Source organism: Chlorocebus sabaeus, chromosome 22, assembly GCF_047675955.1.
Source record: "Chlorocebus sabaeus isolate Y175 chromosome 22, mChlSab1.0.hap1, whole genome shotgun sequence".
NCBI classification, from domain to species: Eukaryota; Metazoa; Chordata; class Mammalia; order Primates; family Cercopithecidae; genus Chlorocebus; species Chlorocebus sabaeus.
The window spans coordinates 70,458,987-70,486,454 of record NC_132925.1 but is presented as its reverse complement, the minus strand read 5'-3'; the positions used below and the strand labels follow the sequence as shown (position 1 = coordinate 70,486,454).

General features: G+C 42.8%; 1 protein-coding gene across 3 annotated transcripts in view; it reads right to left on the bottom strand.

Annotated features, from left to right (window-relative positions):
* Positions 1 to 27,468, bottom strand: part of FRMD4B (FERM domain containing 4B) — a 363,826-nt gene that overhangs the window by 114,811 nt on the left and 221,547 nt on the right. For all 3 annotated transcript variants that reach the window (XM_007984946.3, XM_007984948.3, XM_073009939.1), the window contains 3 exons: positions 25,511 to 25,605; positions 16,966 to 17,058; positions 597 to 681 (listed from right to left, as the gene is read on the bottom strand). In XM_007984946.3, coding sequence (XP_007983137.3) covers positions 597 to 681; positions 16,966 to 17,058; positions 25,511 to 25,605 — 273 coding nt within the window. The remainder of the gene's footprint in view (positions 1 to 596; positions 682 to 16,965; positions 17,059 to 25,510; positions 25,606 to 27,468) is intronic.

Here is a 27,468-nt window from a genome sequence, read left to right as displayed (position 1 = left end):
GGGATTATTTTTCTAGCAATGCATGTTTATTGAATTTTATAAAAGTGATCTGTCCTTGATGCATTAGATAGAAATAAAAAACAATAAGAGAAAAACCCTGTCCCTTACCACAGATAACTGAGACACTGCTTGAAAACATGTGGCTGTGAGCAGCCTTCCTTCCCTAGATCTAAGATGGCTTGTGTGTGCAGGGATCAGAAGGCAGAAATTGAACTGAAATAAGGCTGGTTTTGAATTACTGTAAGTGTAGGGAATACCTTATTTAAAAAGATTTCTGGCCTAGACGTTTTGATTATAATCTGATTGATCCATCTTTCTGTCTTTCTGGGTCACTCGGTCAATTATTTGCTGCATTTAAAGTAGTAGGGATCGTGTATATGCAGGAATCCCCTGCAGAGCGTTGTCTTTCTCACTCAGAATTTGAGAAAAGATGTCATTTGTGTATGTGTGTAGTTAGGGGGTAGGACATCTTCATCGAAAAGATTGTGACCTTTTTTTTCCTTAGTTTGAATGCAAGAAGAGAGGCAAAACCATTTCTTCCTGTCATCCCAGGCGCTCTGGAGGCATCCAGTGAACACGACAAACGGGGCACCTACCTTGTGCACGCAGGCCTTTGCATTCAGGAAAAACAGCTCCACGGTGGTTTTATCCTTTAAAAACGATATGCTCTCAATGTAAAACCTGAAAAACAGCAGAGGAGTTTGTTCCTTCAGATTTATTTTCATCTCTCAGCATTCCTCATTCAGTGTTCCCCGAAAGCAGCGCGAGAATTTTGAGAAACCTGAGGAAGGTTGTGCATCCTTCTCCTTTTTAAAAGAAATGTGCACCACACGTAAGTACGTGATGGATGTATGTGTATGTATGCCTAAAATCTCTTTCGGCATGTTTTTGTGTCTTGGAAGGTGAGTTACAGAGAAACCCCAAATGGTAACCAACCAAAAACAAACGTTTATTTGTGTTGCTCATTCTTTGAGACATGTTCTGGGAGTTCATAATAATACCTCAGACAGCTTCAAAAGAAAAGCCCAGGTGAACCCGGAGTTGAAAGCTGAAGTCGGCTGAGCAAGCACCACCTAACCCAACCCCAAACCCTGCTTGAGGCTGGGGGATTTTTAGACGGAGGGGCCTCAGGGCCTCACGCCTACCTGACCCCCATCCACTGGGTGAGTTTCAATCACACTTTTCAATCACTCTTTTCTTCCTTCCCATCCTTCCAGGCCCTGGGTTTTCCTTTGGCTTAAAGCCAATCTCTCAGCAACCATCAATCTTGGTCTTTTCTCATGCAAATCAGGGTATTCTGGGCCTCACTACTCCACTCCCTTTCTAGGATTTTGCTTGTTCAATCTGTGAGACCACAGGTTGCAGGCAGGCCCCTCTCTCAGGAGAGCTCTGACAGCTCCCGGGTGAGGCGGGGAGGAGGCTGAGTCTTTAACAACTCTGTTTTCGTAATCCTGTACTGATGAGGCCAGCTTGTAAAGGCTGGCGCTCTGTGGTGGGCGAGTGGGCAAGCTAGGGGCCCGAAGTTTTCCTCACGTTCTGGAGCATTGCTTGATGAATAATGCATGAAGGGCCATCGAGCCCCAAGACAGCTCACTGCTTTGAGTCGGAAAGGGAATTTACTCTCAGACCAGTGAGAGTGAAGGCAAAGCCGGGCTAGGAAGTGGCCAGGTGGACCTATCCTTAGCTCTGCGGAATCCTGAGGGGGCTTGAGCCTTTGCTTCTCTTTTTCTCCCTTTCCACAGTGATGATACCTTTGATAAGTAAATGCAGCTGAAAGGGCTGTGAAAGATTTTATCACTGAGACGGTAAAAACGTTCGAAACATTCCACCCTTTAACGTTGAGTCATCAAGGGAAGTTCCAGAAAGAGAACAAATCCTTTATATTTTTACTTACAAGCTTTTATCTCACTTATAAGTGAGGTTAATGAAGATGGAGGAGTGTCGGATTTATGAGAAGAGAAAGTTAAGTACGAAGGCGGTTAAGGAAATGAGGAGTTGGCGGGGGGGAAATAGGCTTTGGAATCCAAAAGATCGAGATGTAGTGTTTCAAGTCCACCATTTATTAGTTGTATGATAATAATGTTTCTTTGTGTCTTTCTAAATTGGGTGTCTTACCTCTGAGGAAAGAACAGAACTTTTATCTGAAGAATTCCAGTTCTTTCCATTTATCAGGTCTAGAGAGGCATTAAAATGGACAGCAATCAAGTCCTATTTCCCTCCTTGAGCTATGTATTTTTCTCCAGAAACTGCCTGGTATAGCCAAAACTAGCTGCACTGGACACATTAGTGTCCGCTACCCCGGACACTATAACCCACATCCTGTAGCTCAACAATGGATAGCCAGGCCAGACGCAGTGGTTCACACCTGTAATCCCAGCACTTTGGGAGGCCGAGGCGGGCAGATCACTGGAGGCCAGGAGTTCCAGACCAGCCTGGCCACCATGGTGAAACTGTCTCTACTAAAAATACAAAAATTAGCTGGGCGTGATGGTGGGCGGGCACCTGTAACCTCAGCTACTCCGGAGGCCGAGGGAGGAGAATTGCTTGAGCCCAGAAGGTAGAGGCTGTAGTGAGCTGAGACTGCGCCACTGCAACTCCAGCCTGGGCAACAGAGGGAGACTCTGACTCAAAAATAAAACAAACAAACAAACAAACAAAAACCCCCAAAACAATGTATAGCCAATCACTGATCAACGTTATTTCTGTAAACCAAGGAGAATTAATTCCTGACAAACAACTTTTGTAACTGTCCCCTTTCTTGATTTGTCCTTTTTTTCTTTAAACACTTGGGCCTCTCCTTCTCCAGAGCACTTCTTAAGGCAACTTGGAAGTGTGTCCTGGGCTGCAGTCCTCAACCTTGTCCCAAATAAGCTTTCTATATTAATTTTGTCTCAGCTTTTCCTTTTGGGTAGACACTATTCTCTTCTTCCATCAATCTAGTTTCATCTACTCTGAGCTCTGCTGCATGGACTAGGAGAGTTACCTGACTCAAAGGCAGCCAAGATGTCAGGCGGTGAGGTGGCCTGGAAAGGAGCAAGTGCTACTCAACAGATGCTTTTTATATTGCATGATGAATGAGCCAACCGATTAACATGGTCTCTTAGAGACTGAGGGGCGGGTCAGGAGGGATTCAGTGGAGGCAGAGAAAGGCACTAAGCAGTAATCATGAGGCAGCAGAAGCCATGAAGTAGAGAGGGACAAGAGTCCACAGCAAGAGTTGATGGACCAAAGCAGGGTAGCCGAGTCACTGTGATGGCAGACACCAAAGTGAGGCGGACCAGAGGTTGGCTGCTACTACAGGGCTAAAATGACCCATGTTACACAAGTTTCTGTGCATCTCCAAGAACCTTGCAGTTCAACTACTTGGTGGTGGCTGTTTCCTGCTTTCTTGGCTTTCCCATGCATTTGTATCCCTATCAATGAAGATAATATGAGCAGGCTTCCAGCGGGCAGCCTAATCAAGGGCAGCAGCAGGATCCCAGCCAACATTTCCCAAACTCTTACTAAGGTGCCTGCAATGTGCTAAGTGCTTCCCGATTGTTCTCTCATTTAATTATCACCACCACCTTGGGGAGGGACCTATGATGACCCTGATTTCACAGACTCAGACTCTTGAGTTTTAGAGATCTGCCTACCCGGTGGGGCTAGGTCTTGGTCTGGAACAATGACTTTGACTCTGTGGACAATGCTCTTAAGCAACATCTCCTGGGCTGCCACTCCCAGTTCACTCAACCAGCACTCAGCAGGAAGCTGAACCCTTAGTAATTGTGGGCATCTCAACTACGTAAAAAATAGGCAGAGAAATAAGACAAGTGTGACATTTTCACCAAAATGTTAACATATGTAGAAGTACATGTGTTCTCTATTGCTTCAATAAGCAAAACCACGGCAAAAGACTTAAGTTGAAGGATTTTGATTAACCTATAAAATATCTTTTTAAAAGTTAGAGTAGTCTCAGAAGGGGAAGGCCTTTCCACAGGAAGAGATCTCCCTGTCCTAAAAAAAATCCTAGGTCAGATTAGCAGAACTCAACATCTGCTTTCTACTTGAAATTTCTGAGATTATTTTTTTCCTTCACTTCTAATTACTTCAATAGACATCTTTAACAGAGACTATTAAAAAACAGGGGGTCAATGAATTTTCTCACTAACAAAGCTCATATTAATTTCTTAATTTTATTTAAAATTTAGTCTTCACTTGAATTTCCCCATTGTCTCAAAAACTTATAACAAATGAGTTCTGTGATTGTAACATTTAATAAGTAAAGCTGCACTGGTCTACGGCAACAGTCACATATGCAAAAGTCGTAAGGATCACTGGCTGGATATAAATGAGTGATGCTGACCAGATGGGTGAGACCTGCTTGGGGGACACCGGGACACATTTTTTCTACTCTACTAAAACTCCTTCATCCAGGTGTGGGTAGGTGACCCAAGGTAGGCCAGTCAGCTTCTCACCCTGGAGAATAAACATGATTAGAATGACCTAAAGATCAAAGATGGTTGGAGCCTATTTATTCTGCTAGCAGCACTCTGATGAAATTGTCCCTTGGTTTCTGCTCCCTAGATCCTTGCAAAAGCCCTGATCCCTGTCTTTTCTGAGTCCTTGTTAGTTCAGTTTTCCTTCCATTTTGTTTTTTAGCCACAAGTGGTTCTGTTGCTGGCAACCAGAGAACCCAAGTTAATACAGGGCTTCTTCTGTGCTAGGGATAATACAAAGTGCTCTACAGGAACCAATTTTTTTTTTTTTTTTTCATCTTTGATACAACAGATGCAGTAGGCAACAAATTATGAGCCCATTTTGTAGATGAGAAAGCTTAGATACAGAGATGTCAAGTCATCTTCTTTAGGCCATACAGCTAGCAAGTACTGGAGCCATGACTCAAACTGAGGTCTGTTAGACTTCTAAGTTCATATTCCAAGCCAATATGATATAACGCTTTCCTACAATAACAACCAAAATGAAATATAACATGTACACAATGCTGTGGGTGCCCATCAGCCTGATGCAATTAACTCAGCTTATGAATTAAGGGGAGAATGTTGCCAAACTGAAATCCATAGGACTAAGCGCCACAGGAGAGGGGACAGTTGAGCTGAGTCTTAAAGAATGCATGAGTTCACCAGGTAACACAGGTAGGAAGGGCACTCCAGGTGGAGCGCATATTAGCCAAACCAATCCTCTTGCTAGTCTTCGGGCATTGAAGAAACCACATACAGGTTGCTGGGTAGCTTGGCGCCAAATCAATTTGTGGCTCATCCAACTCTGAACAGATACCTTTGTACTACAAACTGGGTTCACCTTGTTTTTGGAGCCCAGGCCCCTGACTACATCCTAGTCCCAGTAAACAGGTCTCTATCTTATTTCCCACTACTTTCTGGCGACCAGCCCTGGTGCCTCCTGCCTAGGCATCCGATTACCAGCTCTCTGAACCCACAATTCCATCTCTCCCTCAAGGGGACCATTGTAATGACTTCATATTTATGGAGTGTATGAAAAGTACATAGGAGCTTTGGGGGAAAAGGCTCTTCTCAGGCACACCTATCAACACACACCATGAACTGAAAATAAAATCTAGGACTTCTTAATGACATGAAATGGACTATCTCAGATTAATAAAATAAAGACCTTTTCTTTCAGCCTTTTTTTGCAAAAGGATACTGTTTCCTTTTTGCATGCTTACTGTGAGCGATTTCACTAAGGTTCTGTTAAGTTGAAGCCCATTGTTAATTTTTCAGCTTCAGAAAGAACCCAGGCTTTTTGAATAGGCACACATTTTGGAGACAAACCTCAGCTTCGCAAGCGTAATTTCTTGAGAAAAGAATTTGCTCAGGAAGGTTTTGTCTCTGCTATTTGGGCTCCTCCTATTAGCATTTTTTTCCTTTCTTGGTTGGCTTAACCACTCGTTAGTGATGACAGAACATTACACCACAGTGACATGACAAAGACGGCTGGAAGGGACACAGCCCTGCCAGCCAGATGGCAACACATGGATGTCAAAGAGCACAACACCCAGTTGTTTGGAAGTGGCTGTCCTTTGAAGAGTCGCTTAAATTTACATGACCAATATTTTTGTCTTGTGGTATTTATTTCTAGTGGTCACAAGTCAACACTAGGGAGTGGGACAGACATTAGTTTGAATCGTAGCTCCAATGCTGATCAGTCTTGAGGTCTTGGGGCAGCTGCTCCGCTCTCAGTGCCTCTTACCTCTCTTGCCCCACACACTGGAGCAATGAGAGGGTTTGAAATGTGCTTAATGGAGGGGCGCTGTGGCTCACGCTTGTAATCCCAGCACTTTGGGAGGCGGAGGCAGGCGGATCACCAGGTCAGGAGACTGAGACCATGGTGAAACCCCGTCTCTACTACAAATACAAAACAATTAGCCAGGCGTGGTGGCGGGCACCTGTAGTCCCAGCTACTCGGGAGGCTGAGGCAGGAGAATGGCGTGAATCCGGCAGGCGGAGCTTGCAGTAAGCGGAGATCGCGCCACTGCACTCCAGCCTGGGCGACAGAGCGAGACTCGTCTCAAAAAAAAAAAAAAAAAAAAAAAAAAAAAAAGAAAAGAAAAAGAAAAAAGAAATGCGCTTAACATAGCAGGTGGCATGTGGTTTAGTAGCCAATGAAGGGCGGTGATTATTAGAATATTATTATCGCTCTACTGATGTGACTGTAATAAAAGGCACTGACTTAGTTGGGAACATCTGTAAAGCTTTAACTGTAACAACCAGAATAAAAATTCCAAGTATCTGGCCAGGCGCAGTGGCTCATGCCAGTAATCCCAACACTTTGGGAGGCCAAGGCAGGCAGATCACGTGAGGTCAGGAGTTCGAGAGCAGCCTGGCCACCATGGTGAAAACTCATTTCTACTAAAAATACAAAAATTAGCTGGATGTGGTGGCACATGCATGTAGTCCCAGCTATTCAGGAGGCTGAGGCAGGAGAATCGCTTGAACCCGGGAGGAGGAGGTTGCAGTGAGCTGAGATTGTGCCACTGCACTCCAGCGTGGGTGACCCAGCAAGATTCCGTCTCAAAAAAAAAAAACAAATCCAAGTATCTTTCCTGAGTTCTTTCTCTCAAGGAAACGAATGCTACACAAATGTCTGTTTTAACACAAAATGAGAAAATATTGTGAAACGAATGCTCTTCTAACCAGTTTCGAGTTTTCTTCCTCAACTGAGCATGGTTTCTTTGCTTCCCAGGGCCTTTGTGAGGTCTGAGTGGTATCTTCAAAGAGGGTGAATTGGGCAAGAACTGCTCAATTATTTTGCATTCTGAACAATGCTGAGTTTGTGACTGGCGTCCAGAGAGGGCTAAATCAAAACACCTCATTCTGGGTTTCATTTAGTCACCATGAGTAATTTCAGGCATTTAACTGCAGCCACACGCCTTGAAAGATTTCTATCAGATCCTCATCCACATTCTGAGCAGGGAGATATCTGTTTATTGCTTGTAATGACCCTGCAAGGTAGTCATATCTCACTTTATAATGCATGCTGAAGGCTGAAGTGTAATTTAAGTGTATTTCACTTTCTCCAAACACATCACTTTCTGCAAGCTATTATGCAGTGCTTATGGGAGTCCAATATGTTCCCTTTCATCTGTGGGAGGGGAACAGTCTTGGAGAATTCCCAGGGGAAGCACTGTTTGCTTCTACAATGTGCTCCTCTGCCAGGAATGCTCTTTCTCATTTCTGAATTTCCAGACATGGCTAGAACTAGAGAGGGCCTCCTGGTAAGCCTGTAGGAACCTGCCCTCTTGCTCCTTTCCCACAACGTGACTCTTTCTGAGTTATCTAGAAGAGCTGGAGGCCTAAAAGAGTCAGGGCCTTGCTGTGACCTGCCAGGAAGGGGAGAGAGTCTTCTCCCCTAGGCAACCTGAAGTGTCAGGGGCATGTGAATTCCAAGTGCTTGCCTCTCCTCCTCTTTAAAACAGCCTGCTCTAGTCCTCCACAGGAAAGCAGGGACAGATGCTTTGAGAGGGAGTGGGGAGGGGAGGCAGGGGAGAAAAGTTGGGTGAGGAGGTAACATCTGGGCATGGTGAATAATGAAGATAAATGATAAGATCCTCTGCCCAGTGCAAAGGGGACTGGGTCAGACCCAAGCCAGACAATCCCAAATCTTTCATATTCAAAGGCTGTGACAGAAACATGATAGAATGTTTCACCCACTGAACATGTGGTTGAGGCAGCCTGTTATTTATAACATAAAAATAGTTAACATTTATAGAGGGTCTACAGTACCTGTTAGCACTTGGAATCCTCCAACAACCCCCAAAGTAGGTGGGTGCTACCACCAGCTTCATTTTATAGGTGATGAAACAGGCCCGAGAGGGTGCCAGAAACTACACAGTGAGTAAGTGGAAGAGCTGGAATATGAACCTAAGAATGATGCTAAAGCTCTGTTCTCAATGTTTGGGTGGGGGTGTTTACCAATGCTGAAGACATTCTTTGACTGTCAGCACTTGGGGAGTGTTATTGTTTATTTTGAAACAGGGTCTTGCACTGCTGCCCAGGCTAGAGTACAGTGGCCTGATCACTGCAGCCTCAACTTCCTGGGCTCAAGCCATCCTCCTGCCTCAGCCTCCTGAGTAGCTGTGACTGCAGGCACGCACTAAAATGCGAGGATAATTTTTGTATTTTTTGTGGAGACAGAGTTTCACAATGTTGCCCAGGCTGGACCTGAACTGGACTCAAGTGCTCCACCCGCCTTGGACTCTTGAAATGCTGGGATTACAGGTGTAAGCCACAGTGCCCAGCCTGGGAGCATTATTGACGTCAGTAGGTGGAGAACAGGGATCTGCTAAAGATCCTACAGCACAGCTTAGCTCCCTACTACAAAGAATGGCCTGGTCCTCAGTTTCAATAGTGCTGCTACAGTGAAACCCTGCATTGAAAGCCGAGCTTCTAATTTCTGAGCTCTGCAGCTTCTTTCACCCTTCACAATATGGTTTCTTTCTTTTTTTTTCTTTTGGAGACAGGGTCTTGCTCTGTTGCCCAGGCTGGAGTGCAATGGCGCGATCTGCAACCTCTGCCTCCCAGATTCAAGTGATTCTCCTGCCTCAGCCTCCCACGTAGCTGGGACTACAGGTGTGTACCACCACACCTGGCTAACTGTTGTATTTTTAGTAGAGATGGGGTTTCATCATGTTGGCCAGGCTGTTCTCGAACTCCTGACCTTGTGATCCACCAGCCTTGGCTTCTCAAAGTGCTGGGATTACAAGCATGAGTCACTGCGCCCAGCCCCACCATACAATTTCTTTACTTTTGATGTTGCCTCTTCATTGTCCTGAGACACACACACACATACACACAGACAAACACACACATCCTTTAAGTATTCATGGCCCATCTATTTCTTAAAACTGTGGAAACACAGGCACATCCACCAAAAGATAGGACTGAAAGGTTTGAGAGGGGAGTGAGCAGATTTCTAAAAATAATTTCTGATACTTGCCCAGGGAATACACCAAGAAATAGAATCCTGTAAGAAACTGGAATCATGATCGAGCATGTGCTTCAGAGGATTCTGTGTCTTTCTTGAACTCTTGTGTGATGAGGATGTTGGATCCTCGAAGATGAAGGCCATTAACCGCCTGCCTGGAAGTTCAGAATAGGCTGGGCCAGTTAGGGGTCATGGGTGATACTGAGGCAACTGGCCTTTGTATTTCCCACGGTCTGGGGTATTGTGCATTCAGATGGGAGTGTGGTAGATGGGCAAAGACCTCTGGCTAACTCGCACACCTCCCTCAAGTAGCCTCAGCTCAGCCTAAGTAGAAGGAATCAGTTGTTTCTCTGGGCCTTTAAATCACATTCCTCCATGAAAAGATGAACTTTCCAATCCTCTCGTTATTGTAAATCACCTACCCTCTGATGGCTTTAAACAAAAGCATGCTTATCTGGTCACAAACATTTTATCCTTTCTTCCTCTTATCACTTTTCATAATTGCATGTAAAATTTTGCTCAAGTAATATGTTCATTGTAGGAAAAAACACAGATGAACGAAAAAGAAAAAAATGAAAATCGTCCCTACAATCATCCTACCTAGAGATTAACTATTGTTAACATTTTCAACTTAGTTTCTATCTGTACAGATGTTTTATACAATATTTTACATAGAGTGTTATCATATTGCATGGACTTTTTGTGGTCCACTTCTTTCACCTAGAATATGTTGGGAGCATCTTTCTATGTCAATAAGTCTCCCTCTTTACTACAGTCTGTCTTTATGTGTCACGTGTATTTGGCTCTCTTTAAAAAATTCTGGTGGAATGATGAGGACTCATGGGTTGTAGTCATGATGTTCCTTGAGTTAAACTCTTTCTAAAGATCTAACGTTCCAAAGACCAGGCCAGGAGTGATGAGAAGGCAGTCAGCAGTCTTGAATTCAAGGGCTCCCTGTTTGCAGCAATTTTCACCCAGAGGGAGCAGTCTGCCTCCGGGTTTCCTACTACAGTAGGAAAGTGAGTTCTTCTCAGCCCTAAGAGTGGCAGACAACGCTTTAGGGTACTACTGGGTGGACACATGCAGTTCTAGGAACCAGCAAAAGTGACTTGGAAAGAGGAGGAGGAAAAGAAGGGAGAAGAAGAGGGAAGATCAATTGAAATGAAAAACAAAACAAATAATAAGGGGGATGAAAGAAGCCAAGATTCTGGCTTTGACTGGAACAAGGTGGTACCGGCCTGAGCCACCTCAGGTTGCCCTCCTCTGAGGGAATATGAGCTTTTCCAGTGAGGTCACACCAAGGCCCTGCACTCCTAGTTAAATGCTTGCTTGCTCCTCACTGTCAAGCCTTTCAAATATTCACATCTGGGCTGCATTACCAAGAGGCCCATATGTTTGTGGAATATAATTTATGGGAACCAGATAACAACCCCCAGCCTGGGGAAGTCCCCCAGAAACCTGGTGGAGTTTGGACTCCTATGGAAATAGAGAACTGGTTAAATAAATTATGGTACCTAAATAAATTATGGTGCGTCTATACACACAGAGGTCACACACATATTTAGCACACCTCTTTGAGATTTTATAACTGGAAAAAAGAAGACAAAGGTTTAATCTTGAAGTCACAAAGGGAATACTATGTGCTGTTGCTTTACATATTTTCTTTTCTCTGTGCAGAAGCAGCATATGTTTCTGAGCTGCTCCCTCTATCCTGGGGAATATAAACCAGATATTTATTAACCCTTCCAATCTGTAGTACCTCAGGGTTTAGCTCAGGAGTAAATGAGACAATACTTGTCAAATAGCCTAGGGCCTGCTGCAGAGTTTATGCTACGTTTCCGTAGAGAGAAAACTTCTTGAAAGCAAGATCTCATGGAATTTTTCTTTTTCATAAATGCTACAGTAAAAAAAAATTCCTTACATTTGCATAATGTTTTGCAAAATCATTTTGTATCCCCTGCTCTCTCTTCAATTCTCATAACCAACTTGTACCATCTCCGGTGAATGTGGAGTGAGACTCAGTCTGGTCCACCCCACTCACCTCTGGCCTGGACCATTGCAACAGTTTCCTAACTGGTCTTGCTGTGCCCTCCTGCCCCGTTCCAGTCCGTCCTCAACCCAGCAGCCAGAGTGAGTCTGTTTAAAATGGAAATGGGTTATGCTCTCAAGCTCAAAACCCGTAGGCCCCAATGCCCTACAGGCCTACCCCATGCCAACTCCTACTCATTTCCCTTTTGTAGGTTCTCTCCAGATACATGACTTCCTTCCAGGGGCTGGTACACACCAGGCATGCTCTTGCCAACCTGTCTGTGCACCTGCTGTTCCCCTGGCCTGGAAGAAACTTCCCCAGAAATGGGCCTGGGTCCTGGGTCCTTGTCTCATCTCCTGTATGCCTTTGCTCAATGCCACCTTCTTTGGGAGGCCTTCCCTGACCACTGTATTTAGAATTGCAGCCCCGGCTTTGCTAATATTCCCTTTTCCTCCTCCCTAATGGAATTTCCTCCATAACCCCCTCACATAAGATGCTTTGCAGGTTTACTTTACTTAGTGTCAGTCTCTTTCTATTAGGCTGTAGGCTTTATGGCTGCAGGATTTTTGTCATTTTCTTCTACCATTATGGCTGCAGCATTTTTGTCATTTTCTTCTACCACTGCTAGATTTCCAGCATCTAGTACAGGGCCAGGCACGTAGCAGGAAATCAGCAACTATTTATCAGATGAATGGACAAACTGTTATTATATAATGAATGCATTTGTTTATGTGTATGCAGACTATGATGGTAGAGATTTTTGCCTTCTTCACTATTGGGTCCTCAGACCTAGAATGGGGTAGAGCACAATGTAGCAAAACTCTAACACATAATGAATGAATGAAGGAAGAAATGTTTCTTCACAGCTTGGTGTAGCTCCTTCCAGGAATTTTCTCAGTATTTATAGATCTATATATGTTTATAAAACATACCAACTTCAAAAAACCTCAATGTGATCACTTGAACTTCCCATGGCATAAATAGTAATCTCTGTTTTACAGAAGGACACTCATTCCCTATCTTTTTCAGATATAATGTATCTTTTCTCCTAAGATGCATGAGCGATGAGATACATGACAACATCCCTGATAACAGTGACTTATTAAAGTAATGATTTATAAGAGGAGGGGTGGAGAGAGGGCTGGACAATGCACCCCTCCCTCCATGGCACTATATCAGAATCTGGGCCAGGAATGTGGAGTTGGAGGGGAGTAACTGTGTAGTTTGAAAAATTTCCCAAGATGATTCAGATATGCCCTGCCTCGCCTTCTGGAGAAGCTCTGAATTGCAATGTACTTTTTCATCTAATCTCTTTTGTTAAAGTGATTCATCGTTTACTATAAAAGTACCACTATAACCTACTGAACCTATCTTCATCATTGGCATTAGGACTTCTAATTGTTTGCACTGAAAATAACAGCGGTACACATGCTTTATGCTATCACTGAAGGGACTTCTTTTTCATTGTGCATTAACTGTTTGGTGACCACACACCTCAGTGTCCATGAATGAGGGACTTCTGTGCTCCATGTTCCAGTGCATGCAGCAGTACTGTGCTGACGCAAGAGGTGAGGACCCCAATTTCAAAAGAGGTCCCCTGCACTTCCAGAGGCTCCTAAAATGAGCGAACATCAAGACAGAGCCAAATGCTATCTTTGGCTCTCTGTTCTTCAGTCAAACAGGCAACCTGTTTGAGATTTGTTGATGGTGTCTACTGGGATAGAAGTATTACCAATAGTTCTGTTTTCTCCAAACAGGAGGCTAGAGACCCTCTGAGGAGCAACTCACTTCACTGGAGCACAAAACAACCCCATTTGCGAGACCTCCACAGAACCAGCTACACTCCACAGTGACCTCGGTCAGTTCACGAAATTCTTTGGCGTGTGCTTTTCCTTTATCATTTCCTTAATTAAACTGGAGAAAAAACAACCACTTAATTGGAATAATAACAAAGACTATTATGATCTCACTATACTGTTGGGAGGAAGAACTAAGTGAATAATTAAAAACTTGATAAGGGTTTTAAACATGCAAGTAGTTAAGGGAAAGTAATGCGAAGTGATTATGGGACACTCTTGAGATAACACTCCAAGTAAGTGCTGAAACTCATGAACAAGCAGCAGGTCACTCTGGAATTTCAGGAACCTGCTTGGAGAAGATAGAGAGCCTTATGAATGACTGTACAGAAAGGGAGATAGAGTTTACTCCTTTGGTATTCTGTGACCCCAAACAGACCAGATATTAGCTGTCAAAGAATCTACACAAATCTGCTTACTACCTAGATGGTACTTGTTAGATTTTCTGAAGACATAATGCTTTCATTGAGTAGATGACACTACAGAAACACTACACCACGTGCACAAAAGATGAAAGGGCAATGATGTTAGGTGCAACCTATTTTTTTTTTTTTTTTTTTTTTTTTTTGCGACGGAGTCTCACTCTATTCTCCATGCTGGAGTGCAGTAGTGCGATCTTGGCTCACTGCAACCTCCACCTCCTGGGTTCAACCTATTCTCCTGCCTCAGCCTCTGGAGTAGCTGGGATTACAGATGCCCACCACCAAGCCTGGCCAATTTTTTGTATTTTTAGTGGAGATGGGGTTTCCCCATGTTGGCTAGGCTGGTCTCGTACTCCTGACCTCAAGTGACCTGCCCACCTTGGCCTCCCAAAGTGCTGGGATTACAGGTGTGAGGCACCGCGCCTGGCCAGCTGTAACCTAAATTTTAATAACAACTAGAAATAGCCTTAATGCTTAAATAAATAGATTTTTATATACCCAAGAAAAGATCTCCAAGTTGCAAAGAAAAAAGAAATTAATTCATCAAATGACTTACCCTATTTTTCTAAGAAGGGGGGAAACTTGGGGGTCGAGGGTAAGGTTGGAGGTGGTGAAGAGTAATTTTTACTTTTCATTTCATTCATATAATTTGAAATGTTTATAGTGATAATATAATTCTCTCTGAAAAAGTATATTTTATTTATGTTGGGCCATTTTCCCTACACAACACAAGATTAAAACTTCGCTATTCTCTGACTCCTGCTTAAGTACTAATATGCTGTTTAACCTCTTGCCTACTAGTTTTTTTTTTTTTTTTTTTTTTTTCCATTGCCATGGACACAAGCATTCATGTCACCCTCTTTCCTGGAAACTCAGTGTTTTTTTTTCTTTAGGATTTCTGCGTACTTTTCCATACCAGCTATGCTCCTAGACAAATCACTACTATGCTGCCTCCTTCCTGGGTTTTAAAAATATAATTACTTCTGGCAATTAAATTACTTCTTGTTGTTGTTACTCCAATTTAATTAAAGAAATTATATTCTAAAGCAGATTTGAGACCCAAAAGCAAGACAGAAATTGGAAGTGGCTAACACTTCATTTGTTCAGTATGGAGCAGCAACTCTCCACAATCCCCATTGATTCACACCAAAAAGAACTGTCTGTTTTGTTCTGAGACAGGGTCTCTGTCACTCAGGCTGAAGTGCAACGGCATGATCAAGGCTCACTGCAGCCTTGACTTGGGCTCAAGCGATCCTCCCACCTCAGCCTCCTGAGTAGCTAGGACCACAGGTACCCACCTCCACACCCAGCTAATTTAAAAAAAATTTTGGAGAGATGGGATCTCATTATGTTGCCCATGCTGGTCTCAAATTCCCGGACTCAAGTGATTCTCCCACCTCAGGCTCCCAAAGTGTTGGGATTACAGGCATGAGCCACTGTGCCTGGCCAAAAAAGATTTCTTTAAAAATGTATTCTGTCATATTCTCATACTTCTGAATTTCACGGAACAGACTCAATTAAAATTAAAAGTATTCGTAAAATGTGATAGAATGTTGCCAGGAAATCAGTAAAAAAGCCCCCCCAAAAAAGGATGAAACCTACACCTTCATGGCATAAAACGAAGTACATTTTCATCTTCCAAAAATTAACATTATCAGGCATGGTGGCTCACGCCTGTAATCTCAGCACTTTGGGAGGCTGAGGCAGGTGAATGCTCGAGCCCAGGAGTTTAAGGCCAGCCTGGACAACATGGCAAAACCTCATCTCTACAAAAAGTACAAAAAATTAGCTGGGTGTGGTGGTACGTGGCTATAGTTCTAGCTACCTGAGAGGCTGATTGTTTGAGCCCGGGAGGCCGAGGTTGTAGTGAGTCAAGATTGTACCACTGCACTCCAGCTTGGATGAGAGACTGAGATCCTGTCTCAAACAAAAAAACAAAAATGAACATATACTCAGAATACAGGACAATTCTTCAGGTTCATCTAGCTTTATGAGAAGAAACTAGATTTATAAGAAACCTACCACCTTACCTCATTTTATCATTTTTAACTTCATACCAACAGAACAAAATTTATCATAAAATTTTTCATCAAACTTAGGAAAGTGGGGAGAGGGGGTCAGCACATAAGAAGGGCTTTCAGCTCCATCAGTAATGATTTCACCTCAAGCTAGGTAGAGAAACATAGGTATTACTTCTTGTTTTTGTTTTGTTTTGTTTTTGTTTATGAGATGGAGTCTCACTGTTGCCCACGCTGGAGTGCAGTGGTGCGATCTTGGCTCACTGCAACCTCTGCCTCTGGGTTCAAGCGATCCTTATGCCTCAACCTCATGAGTAGCTGGGATTACAGGAGCACACCACCAAGCTCAGCTAATTTTGTTTTGTATTTTTAGTAGAGATGGGGTTTCGCCACGTTGGTCTCAAACTCCTAACCTCAAGTGATCCACTTGCCTCAGCCTCCCAAGGTGCTGGAATTACAGTCATGAGCCACTGTGCCCAGCCGGTATTATACCTTATAACATTTTTTGTTTGTTTGTTTTAGATTGTGAACTAAAAAAATAGTTCTATCATGAGATGGATTTGAGAAATTACTGATGTAGTTGAATGCATCCATTTCAGGATACAGTTAAGTGACTTGCCCAAGCAGACCTCAGAGAACAAGTCAAGGACTCTGCATTATTTTCAGCAGTCTCTGTGCGTGTGAATGGAATTCAGGCCCCTGTACTGTTAATTATTTCCATAAGCATTTGTTTGTATTTTATGCTCTATTCAAATTAAGGCATCAAATTGTATAAAATTCAATTATTTCCAAGTCTGTAGAAAACATTATTGCTACATAAAATGTAATAGCAAATATTTGTCATATTTCAAATAATAAGAATCTTAAAAATATGTTGAGTGAGAAACAGCCTTATGTATTAAAATATATTACCCATGTTTTTCAGCTTTAAATTGCTCTAAGAGGCTTTGAGGAATAAAGGAAGGTGACTCTATCCTTCATCTTCAAAGAAAACAGCTCTACAGTATCTATGGTAACTTGGTCCTCAGACCAAGACAGTAGAGAATCTCTTTCAAATGATAATGTTTTGATAGGTCTCTTCTCTTTTTATTCGCTATCTCTAATCACCAGAAATGTAAAAAACAGAAAAGAAAACACACACGAAAACCAAAAATAACAGCAAAAAAAGAGGGATGCTAACTGGGTCTGTGGATACATACCTCACAGCAAAGTGCAAAACGGTTGGGCCTGGTTTCTTGGGCAAATCATGGTCAAGAACTCGGTGATCTAACTGTAGCCAGTTCTGCTGACCTCTGTGAGAGCAAAGTAAAGAAAAAGGATTCAACAGAAAGTCAGAAAAGTTCAGCAACATACAGTGTTGGCAAAGCTGCGGGAAATCATTGCTCTCATACACTGATGGTAGGAGCACAACCTGTTACAACTGGTAGTGAGACCAACTCAGCAATTTCTTTCAAAACTGTGAAAGCACTTGCTTCTGAACCAGCATTTCCATTTCCAGGAGTATATCAAGGCAAACTTGCACATGTGAGAAATAATTTGTATATGAAATCACTCGCTGTGGCATCATTTGAAATAGCAAAAGGGGTGGAAATAACTTCAATGTCCAAGAGGATATTGTTTAAAAAAATTATTTAAAACTATAGAGTGGCCAGGTGCCAGTGGCTGATGCCTGTAATCCCAGCATTTTGGGAGGCCGAGGCGGGCAGATCACCTGAGGTCAGGAGTTCAAGACCAGCCTGGCTAACATGGTAAAACCCTGTCTCTACTAAAATAAAAAAAATTAGCCAGGCATGGTGGCGTATGCCTGTAATCCCAGCTAGTTGGGAGGCTGAGGCAGGAGAATCACTTTAACCTGGGAGGCAGAGGTTGCAGTGAGCCGAGATTGCGCCATTGCACTCTAGCCTGGGCAACAAGAGTGAAACTCCGTCTAAAAAACAAACCAACCAACCCCCAACCCCCCCAAAAAATAAACAAACAAACAAACAAAAAACTATAGAGTGAAATACAATGGGGGCCGGGCGCGGTGGCTCAAGCCGGTAATCCCAGCACTTTGGGAGGCCGAAACGGGTGGATCACGAGGTCAGGAGATCGAGACCATCCTGGCTAACACGGTGAAACCCCGTCTCTACTAAAAAATACAAAAAACTAGCCGGGCGAGGTGGCGGGCGCCTGTAGTCCCAGCTACTCGGGAGGCTGAGGCAGGAGAACGGCGTGAACCCGGGAGGCGGAGCTTGCAGTGAGCTGAGATCCGGCCACTGCACTCCAGCCTGGGCCACAGAGCGAGACTCCGTCTCAAAAAAAAAAAAAAAAAAAAAAAAAAAGAAATACAATGCAGCCATAAAATAGGGTGAAGAACATGGGTGTGGTGGCGCACACATGTAGTCCCAGTTATTCAGGAAGCTGATGCAGGATGATTGCCTTGAGCCCAGGAGTTCGAGGCTGCAGTGTGCCATGATCACAGCTGTGAACAGCCACTGTACTCCAGCCTGGGCAATATAACCAGACCCTGTCTTTAAAAAAAAAAAAAAAGCCAGAAAGCCTCTTTATAAACTTTTTTGAACAATTTCCAAGGTACAATATTAAATGAAAAAGCAAGATGTATAGCAGCAAGTATACAGCCATTTTTTAAATTAAACAAAGAACAAACATACATATGTGCATGTATATATTACAAAAATCTGAGAGGAAAAACAAAAAACTGGAAACAGTTGACTTTCGAGGTAAAAAACTAGGCCATATGTTAATATTACATTTTTATGAAATATGAAATATTTTAGATAATCAAGGAGAAAACTTCTGGTTCAATGAAATACAACACACAGGTTGGGTGTAGTGGCTCACGTCTAGCACTTGTAATCCTAGCACTTGGGAGGCCAAGGTAGGCAGATTGCTTGAGCCCAGGAATTTGAGAGTAGCCTGGGCAGCATGGTGAAACCCGATTTCTACAAAGAATACAGAAAAAATTAGCCTAGTGTGGTGGTGCGTGCCTCCTGTCCCAGTTTCTATGGAGGCTGAAGTGGGAGGATCACTTGGACCCAGGGAAGTCAAGGCTGCAGTGAGCTGTGATCATGCCACTGCATTCCAGCCTAGGCAACAGAATGAGACCCTGTCTCAAAACAAAAGTAAAAACAAAAACAAAAAACCAGACACACAACAATAACACAGCTTTTTAAAAAAGTACAGGGTTGATGCTAGGCACAGTGGCTCATGCCTCTAATCCCAGCACTTTAGGAGGCTGAGGTGGGAGGACTGGCTGAGGTGGGAGGATTGCTTGAGCCCAGGAGTTTGAGGCTGCAGTGAGCTATGATTGTGCCACCACACCCCAGTCTGGACAACAGAAGGAGAACTTGTCTCAAAAACAAAACAAAACAAAAAAAGGCCAGGCACGGTGGCTCATGCCTGTAATCCCAGCACTCTGGGAGGCCAAGGTGGGCAGATCACTTGGGGTCAGGAGTTCAAGACCAGCCTGGCCAACATGGTGAAGCCCCATCTCTACTAAACATTCAAAAATTAGCTGGGAGTGGTGGCGGATGCCTGTAATCCCGGCTACTTGGGAGACTGAGGCAGGAGAATCACTTGAAGCCAGAAGGCGGAGGTTGCAGTGAGCCGAGATCGTGCCCTTACACTCCAGCTTGCGTGACAGAGCAAGACTCCATCTCAAAAAGAAAAAAAAAAAAAAAAAGTACAGGGTCGAATACTCTCTGAGTGCCACTTCTGTATATATATTATGGGCTTACTAAGATTTAAGCATGTACTTGCTTATTTTACTTACTCAAGAGCCTCACCAAGTTCATAAACAGTTCTCTCTAGATTTTGACCCTTGAGGTATCAAAAGGACACTGGGGCTCAGAACTGTTTACGTGCCTTTTCTGAGGTTGTCCAACTAGTTCATCCATTTTAGGCTGTAAATTCCCAGAGGGCATAGACCCTCTTTTACTTGCTTACATAAAATTCAATCTAAGAACATGCTGATGGTGGTAGGATAGCGTGTTAAAATGTAATAAAATCTAGAATGGGCCAGAAGACATTTTCAAAAACCTTTTAGTCCTTGAGTAAAAAATTAAAAAACAAAATCAGAAAATTCTAGGCTGTATTCATTATAAGTAAACAGGAAAAGTGAGAATAAATAATAATATTAGCAGTAGTAATAATAACAATAGCTAGTCTCTATTGAGCAATGACCCTGTGCCAACCAAGTTGGAACTCTTTATACATTAGAGCTATATTTTACAATAAGCCAGTGAGGAAAGTGCTAGAGCTGGGATTTGAATTCAGGACTTCTTTTCTTCCTCCCTACTCCCCGCCACCCCACCCAGTGGACTTGTATATAAAAGTACCCAGGACTTTCAGTACTGGAGAAAATGAGACCAGAGGGTTGAATCAGCTTTTATTTTATTTATTTATTTATTTTTATTTTTTTGAGACGGATTCTCACTCTGTCGCCCAGGCTGGAGTGCAGTGGCGCGATCTCGGCTCGCTGCAAGCTCTGCTTCCCGGGTTCACGCCATTCTCCTGCCTCAGCTTCCCGAGTAGCTGGGACTACAGGCGCCCGCCACCATGCCTGGCTAATTTCTTTTTTTTTTTTTTTTTGTATTTTTAGTAGAGACAGGGTTTCACTGTGTTAGCCAGGATGGTCTCGATCTCCTGACCTCGTGATCCGCCCACCTCGGCCTCCCAAAGTGCTGGGATTATAGGCTTGAGCCACCGCGCCCAGCTGAATCAGCTTTTATAACGACTTCTGACTCAGTCTCTGATACTTAGCCGGTTAAACGCTGGAAAGAGTGTGTCTTTGTTTCCATAGTTACAAGACAAGGCTTTTGATACCTGTTCCCAGCTTTCCTTGCAGGAATATTATAAAGATAAATAAGCTGATTAAGTAACACAAGGGGAGGTCCTTAGAACTACTGCACTTGTGTGTAAAACATAATAAGATAGGAGACTGACATTAAGAGAGTCTTACACTATATTTCATCAAGTTTAGGATGCCACTGATTTAAAGACACATCCCAGTTTCACAGATGGTCAAATGTGTGTCTTAAAATATATAACATATTTTATAGTATCAGATCTCAAAAGTTTTCTTAGGAAAGATGTATGATTTTAAAAGCATAACAGGCTAGACATGGTGGCTCACACCTGTAATCTCAGCATTTCAGGAGGTTAAGGCAGGAGGATCACTGGAGCCCAGGAGTTCAAGGCTGCAGTGAGCTATGATCATGCCACTGCACTCCAGCCTGGGAAACAGAGTGAGACCCTGTCTCTAAAAAGAAATTGAAAGCATAATGTATATTTGTATGAACTTGCATGGAATGGTGTTTATGAAAGAATGAAGCAAGTTGTACAATAACACATACAGCATAAAACAATTATGTTAACCACAGATGCATGCTCAAAACACTATTAAATATTGATGAACATTTTTAGATATATTTCCGGAGAGTCACACAGCAACTTGCTAGTACTGGTTACCTCTGTGGAAGAAACTACAGTTGCAGTGGGAAGGTAATCAAAAGGGACTGGACTCAACCATGACATTAAAGAAGATATTCATGCATATATAATATGAAATAGTTTTTTAAAAGGATAAATTACAAATTAGATTTTTTTAAAAATCTACCCACAATCTCATCAAGAGGAAAAAGTCTAGAAGAATTTTTTTTTAAATGCCCATAATTCTACTACTGAAATGTAATCAAGGTTACTTATTGCTTATAACTTGCTTTTGTCAGGTTTTCCCATCAGTAAATATAATAGACCTAACCAATATCTTAAAAAGACAGCCATATCCACCCCTATCAGGAGTGCAGACCAACCACAAAGCAAGTTTTATTTTTGGCTAGAATTATATCAACAGAAGGCCCATTGTCACAGTCCCATTGGAAGGGACAGTGATCAAAAGTCACAGTTGTGTTGTAAAGTCTATTTGTTATTTCTTGGTTAACAAAGCTTATTTAGCAAAGCCTTTCAAAACATGAGAAGGCAAAACAAAAAATGAAATGGGTGAAGAGATGGAACCATTATGGTGACCTGAAGGGCTGGTGCCTCAGGAGGGCCGTGACTGCCCTCTAGGGGTGAAAGACTCACTTTGCACACAGAGCTGCGCAAGGCACTAACAAGCGTAATCTCAGAAACTCTATCCCTCTCCCCATAACGTGACCTTGAATCTGTTGTTGTTGGTCATCATCACTGCTTTTATTATGTAATTGCCATCTATTTTTCCGTTTCTCCTCTTGGTCTGTGGATGAGTTGTAGACAGTAGCTACTTTCATTGACAAAATGTTCCTTTCAGCTTTGCCTTCCTCTAAAGTTCACCAAAGGCAAAAGACGCATGTGGCATCTAGGCTGGAAAATGCAACTCAGATGGCATCCTGGGAGGGCCCTCACTCAGTGGTTTTACGGGGGCGAAGGGAGGCAGGAGGGAAGTGCTGAAAGAAAATACTTTCCAAAAATATTTACCAGACAAAGAAAAAGCACTAGGCTTGTGACCAAGACATTCCAAGGAGACACCCTTAGACATCAGCAATTTTCCAGGCCTGCTCCCCAGAAAGGTAGAAATGGCCAATTTCCACCCCCTCAACAGCTCCGCTCATACTTCTTCTGAAAATAAACACGACTAGAGCCAGGAGACACCTCCCCAAACTGGTCATAATTCAGAAAGAGACTCTGCCTTCGCTTGCAGGGGAGTGCACAGAGGACATTTTGGAGCCAGGGTTCTTGGAAAGAACATAAGTATAGTTATCTCCTTTGGCTCAGCCAAAGGCTGTGTGAGCCATTCTTCTCCCAGTGTAGTTTTGAGAAAGAAATCTCAGAGCAGACAACGAGAAGGGTGGCCCAAATAATTGAAGGAAGTCATTCCTATTATTCCTTTTTTCTTTTTGGACAGAGTCTCGCTTTGTCATCCAGGCTGGAGTGGCACAATCTCGGTTTACTGCAACCACCACCTCCCAGGTTCAAGTGATCCTTGTGCCTCAGGTGCCTGAGTAGCTGGGATTACAGGTGCCCTCCACCACGCCCAGCTAATTTTTATATTTTTAGTACAGACGGGGTTTTGCTGTGTTGCCCAGGCTGGTCTCAAACTTCTGACCTCAGGTGATCCACCCACTTCGGCCTCCAAAGTGTTGAGATTACAGGTGTGAGCCACCACACCTGGCCTATTATTTCTTTGCTTTCTGAAGAGAAGGTCTTACAGGCTGAACCCCTTACTTATGCACTGTCTGGTTTATATTCCACTGAGCTTGGAGCTTTTCCCGAAGCCTCTCATGTGGCCAGGACCCTCTTTTCCAGTCTGCCACAAACCTTGCAGCCTGAGGGACCTCTGACACTGCAAGTCAAAAGCCACATTCCTCCTCCCTATAACATCCTTCCATGGCCTGGGTGTGCCTCCTCTATCTGTGTGACTAACAAGGCTCACCTATGATCTTGTCCCCATGATCAGGCCAGTGTCTTCAACCTTGGGCAAATGTACCTTGTTCGTTGCCATGTTCATTCATTTGCCCACAAAATAACTCTTGCCTAGAATGTTACCTCCCATGTCCCCTCCCATCTATTTAAAGTCTACCTGATCTGCAAGATCCAATTTTAGTTAGTTGTCTGTGTGACGCCTACTCCAGTCCTCCTTCAGTTTCCTTCTCAACACTCCCTTATTGCAATACATTGGGATGATAGCTCCCTTTTATTGTGGGCCTGTGAGATATACTCTGCATACCTCACCTGATTTAATAGTATTGAATACTAGTACCCTATTATAGGTGCCTTATGTAGTATATACTATATAAGTCACTATTATTATGTCCAGCATACAGATGAGAAAACTTGAGTGTCAAGAGATGTTAAGTAACTGATCTAAGGTCACACAGCTAGCTATCAAGATTCTCTGATACCTGCTCCTGCCTCCCTCTCAACCCTCATCCTGTACCACTTTGCCTCTTAATCTCTGTACTCTCATCATACTGGCTTTGTTTTTGTTTGGGACAGGATCTCACTCTGTCGCTTGGGCTGGAGTGCAGTGGTGAGACCATGGCTCACTGCAACCTCCACTTTCTGGGCTCACGCAATCCTCCTACCTAAGCCTCCTGGGGAGCTGGGACTATAGGTGTGTACCACCATGCCTGCCTGATTTTTTTAATTTTTATTTTTGTAGAGATGAGATCTCCCTATATTGCTTAGGTGGCTCTGAAACTCCTGGACTCAAGGGATCTTCCCATCTCGGCCCTCCAAAGTGCGGGGATTGTAAGTGTGAACTATCACACCCAGCCATTATTTTTTCAATGAATAAATTACTCCAATATTCATGTTGTTAACCCTATTCTATGTGACCTCTGCCTAAATTATAGTCCTTATAGCAGTTACAATTTATACCACATAACCTAGCCATTGTATATTTATGGCTTTATGTCTCATACTGTTTGCTATGATTTCATCCACATTTGGAGTCAGCCTATATTTGTGCATGTTCAATCACTGATTCGCAGGAGTTGATGCTGGCTATGGACGTTGGCATTTCCCATTTCATCCAGTAGAGGACAGGTCATACAGAGCCTCTCAAATGGTAGCTGCTGCGTGATTCAGAGTGAGGTGAGAGATGTCTAGTGTACTCTCTGCTGCCTTGTCAAGTCCTCTTTGGGAAATATCCTCAGTCCAGAATCAAAGTTTTCAGGTTTTTCTACTCCTCCTGATAATTCAGCTGCCTGGTTTTTGCCCAGCACAAGTCCTGAGCCTGCTGGCATATCCTGGAGGTCCTAGGCTCACAGCCCACGCAGGCTGAGAATGATCAGAAGCCACAAGATGTTACAAGCAAATTAACTCTTTCTTGAGATGATTTTCCACCTGATTAAACTGAAGAACTGAAAAACATTTAAATTGGCAGCATTATGAAAAGAATGCTGGGTGGTTGGCCAACATATTTTATGTCTGGAGCACATCTTCTTGCATTTTAATATTTAAGGAGCTCTTTGGAAATTATCTGCAGAAAGAGGAAGGATTCCTCTGATAATGTATAGAGCTGCATATAATGTGGCAAATTGGGCTGCCATAAAAAAGACAGACAGACACACACACACACACACACACAGACACACACACACACACAGAGAAAAGAGCTAGTAAGTCCAAACACATTTGCTTAGAGTGTTAAATCCCCATGAATTTTATTTTTATTTACCTGCTTTGTTTTGGGGAGCATATATATTGTTGACAAATATATACAACATTCAACAACTTAGCATAAAAGGCAAAAGGAAAAAAAGAAAAAGATAGTTGAGAAGGCAACATAAAATGGACCTAAGTGGTAGTTTAAAAGTTCCTTCCGTATTAAACTATATACATGTTTTTCAAGTGGGCCACAAATTTGCCTTTAAGCTTTCTTGCCACCAACACCAACACATCAACTCAGTTTCAAGATGTGAGTAAATATTTAGTATTTCTATCACTGATATATAAGATAATTAGCAAGCACAATCACATTCAAAGACATGAGAAGATACACTGTAATCAGGAATAACAAACTCACTACTACAAATTTCTAAAACACTTAAACAATATTTTGAGTTCCTAAAATGGTCAGTATCCCTTTTCTTCTCCCTTTGCAATAGTCCTAGGAGAAAAATCGCATATTAAAAAAACTTTAGCTAGGCAGGACACGTTCTGAATCCTGGAGGACTTATTTCCTTTTTTGTTAATCATGGATGACAGCAAGTAGGTAGCCCAGGCAAAAGGTAAAGCATCTAAAACTATTAAAAGACTTACGTGTCATCTATGAATGTTATTCCAAAATACTCCTTTTCTTTCAGGTTGAAATGTGAAGCCACTAGGTCCAGCAACTCTCTTGCTAAAAGTTTGGGCTGTCAAAATAAAAATCTGGTTAGAAGCAATTTGGTTGCCTCTCTCTTACTGCTACCACCTTCCTCTGCCCTAGACAGTTTAAAGCAGCTTTTGTTTATTTGTTTGTTTTCTTTTATTACCTGCCCTTGTTTGTGGATTAGGTTGATGTAATATAGACAATTCTTTAAGAATTGTGGGAAGGAGAAGAGATGGGAATAGGAATATCAATGAGACTATTGTTTTCATGTGTTTGCAATTTCCCCTCTAAGGTGCACTTACTAAGATGTTTTGGAAAAAATACTCTTTTATATGTAACGTGATGCTAATGCCCAAGACAAAGAATATTAAACACCTTGCTGCTTGGTTATCTGTGATATATAAAAGATTGCGGGAATCATTTTGCTTCTTGGTGGCCAGTTGAAGAAGCCCAAGACTCAAAGTTGTGGGGCTGCTGATGAAAATATTAATAATAATAATAATAGTTTCCATGTATTATGCTGAACTTATATCCATTGTCATTTAATCCTTTTAATGAGCTATGAGGTAAGCTTTTTATTTCCATTTTATAAATGAGTCAACCAAGGCCCAGAGTGGTTAAGCACCTTGCTTGATGTTACATTGTTAGTAAGAGCAGGGATTTGAACCTAGTCTGTCTCCTTCTAAAGCCTAAGCTTTTCCTTCCTAAGGTAGAGAAATTGTACCCATTCCACACATCATCATCAACAGTAACGAGCACCTAGTTAGAAGAAGGATGTAATCTATAAGCTTCTGGGAAGCTTTGGATCTGCTGAGAAGAAGCATAGGCTTGGAACCAGCCAGAATGCCTGGAGTGATAATTGATGCTGGATTTGGAGGGACTGGGGAAGAAGAGGGGAATGCTTGCTGGAGGGCACTCTGGATGGATTCTTTCTGAACTTTGAGTCAAACAGCTTAGGGTGTATTACGATGGCTGTTGGGGATAAAAATGGACATGATTTAAAGAAAAAAAAAAAACGAAAAGAAACAGGCAGACATCTAGACTAAAGGTCTACTTGGGCAAAGCTACTGTTGACTGTCTTATTTCACTCTAATTGAAGCCTAAGCATAGTGGGCTAGGGACAGGCCTCAGAAGAGAAAAGAATTTAGGTTTGGTTAGAGGAGAAAATTCTAGGCTAGCTGTAGGTGTGGCCTGTCCGCAGGGACTTTCACAATTTTTAAAGACTCTTGGACCAGAGTGTTGGGTGAATAGAAAGAGAAGCATCAACAATTGAAATATCATCAGTTGGCTGGGCGCAGTGGCTCATGCCTGTAATCCCAGCATCTTGGGAGGCTGAGGAGGGTGGATCACTTGAGGTCAGGGGTTCAAGGCCAGCCTGGCCAACATGGTGAAACCCTGTCTCTACTAAAAATACAAAAATTAGCCAGGCGAGGTGGCAGTGGCCTGTAATCCCAGCTACTCAAGAGGTTGAGGCAGGAGAATCACTTGAACCCGGGAGGCAGAGGTTGTAGTGAGCTGAGATTGTGCTACTGCATTCCAGCCTGGGCGACAGAGCAAGCAAGACTCTGTCTGAAAAAAAAAAAAGTGATTATATATATAAAATCACTTACATAGTGCCATATATTTTACAAAGAGATTTCACTCCCATATATAATCTAGCTTGATTTTTAACCATAATTCTTCTGAGAAGCCTAGGCAGTTCACAGTTGATGAAACTGGGTATTTCACTTGCACAATGCCATGTAGCTGGACAGTGGCAGAATACAGATTCTCACCTCACAATAATCCTTACAGGAAGTACTACGGTTCCCAATTTGCTGACAAGAGGTCAGAGAAGTAATGTCAATTTCCCAGGGTCACAGAGCTATTAAGTGTCAAGCTGAGATTGGAACCTAAGTGTCTCTGA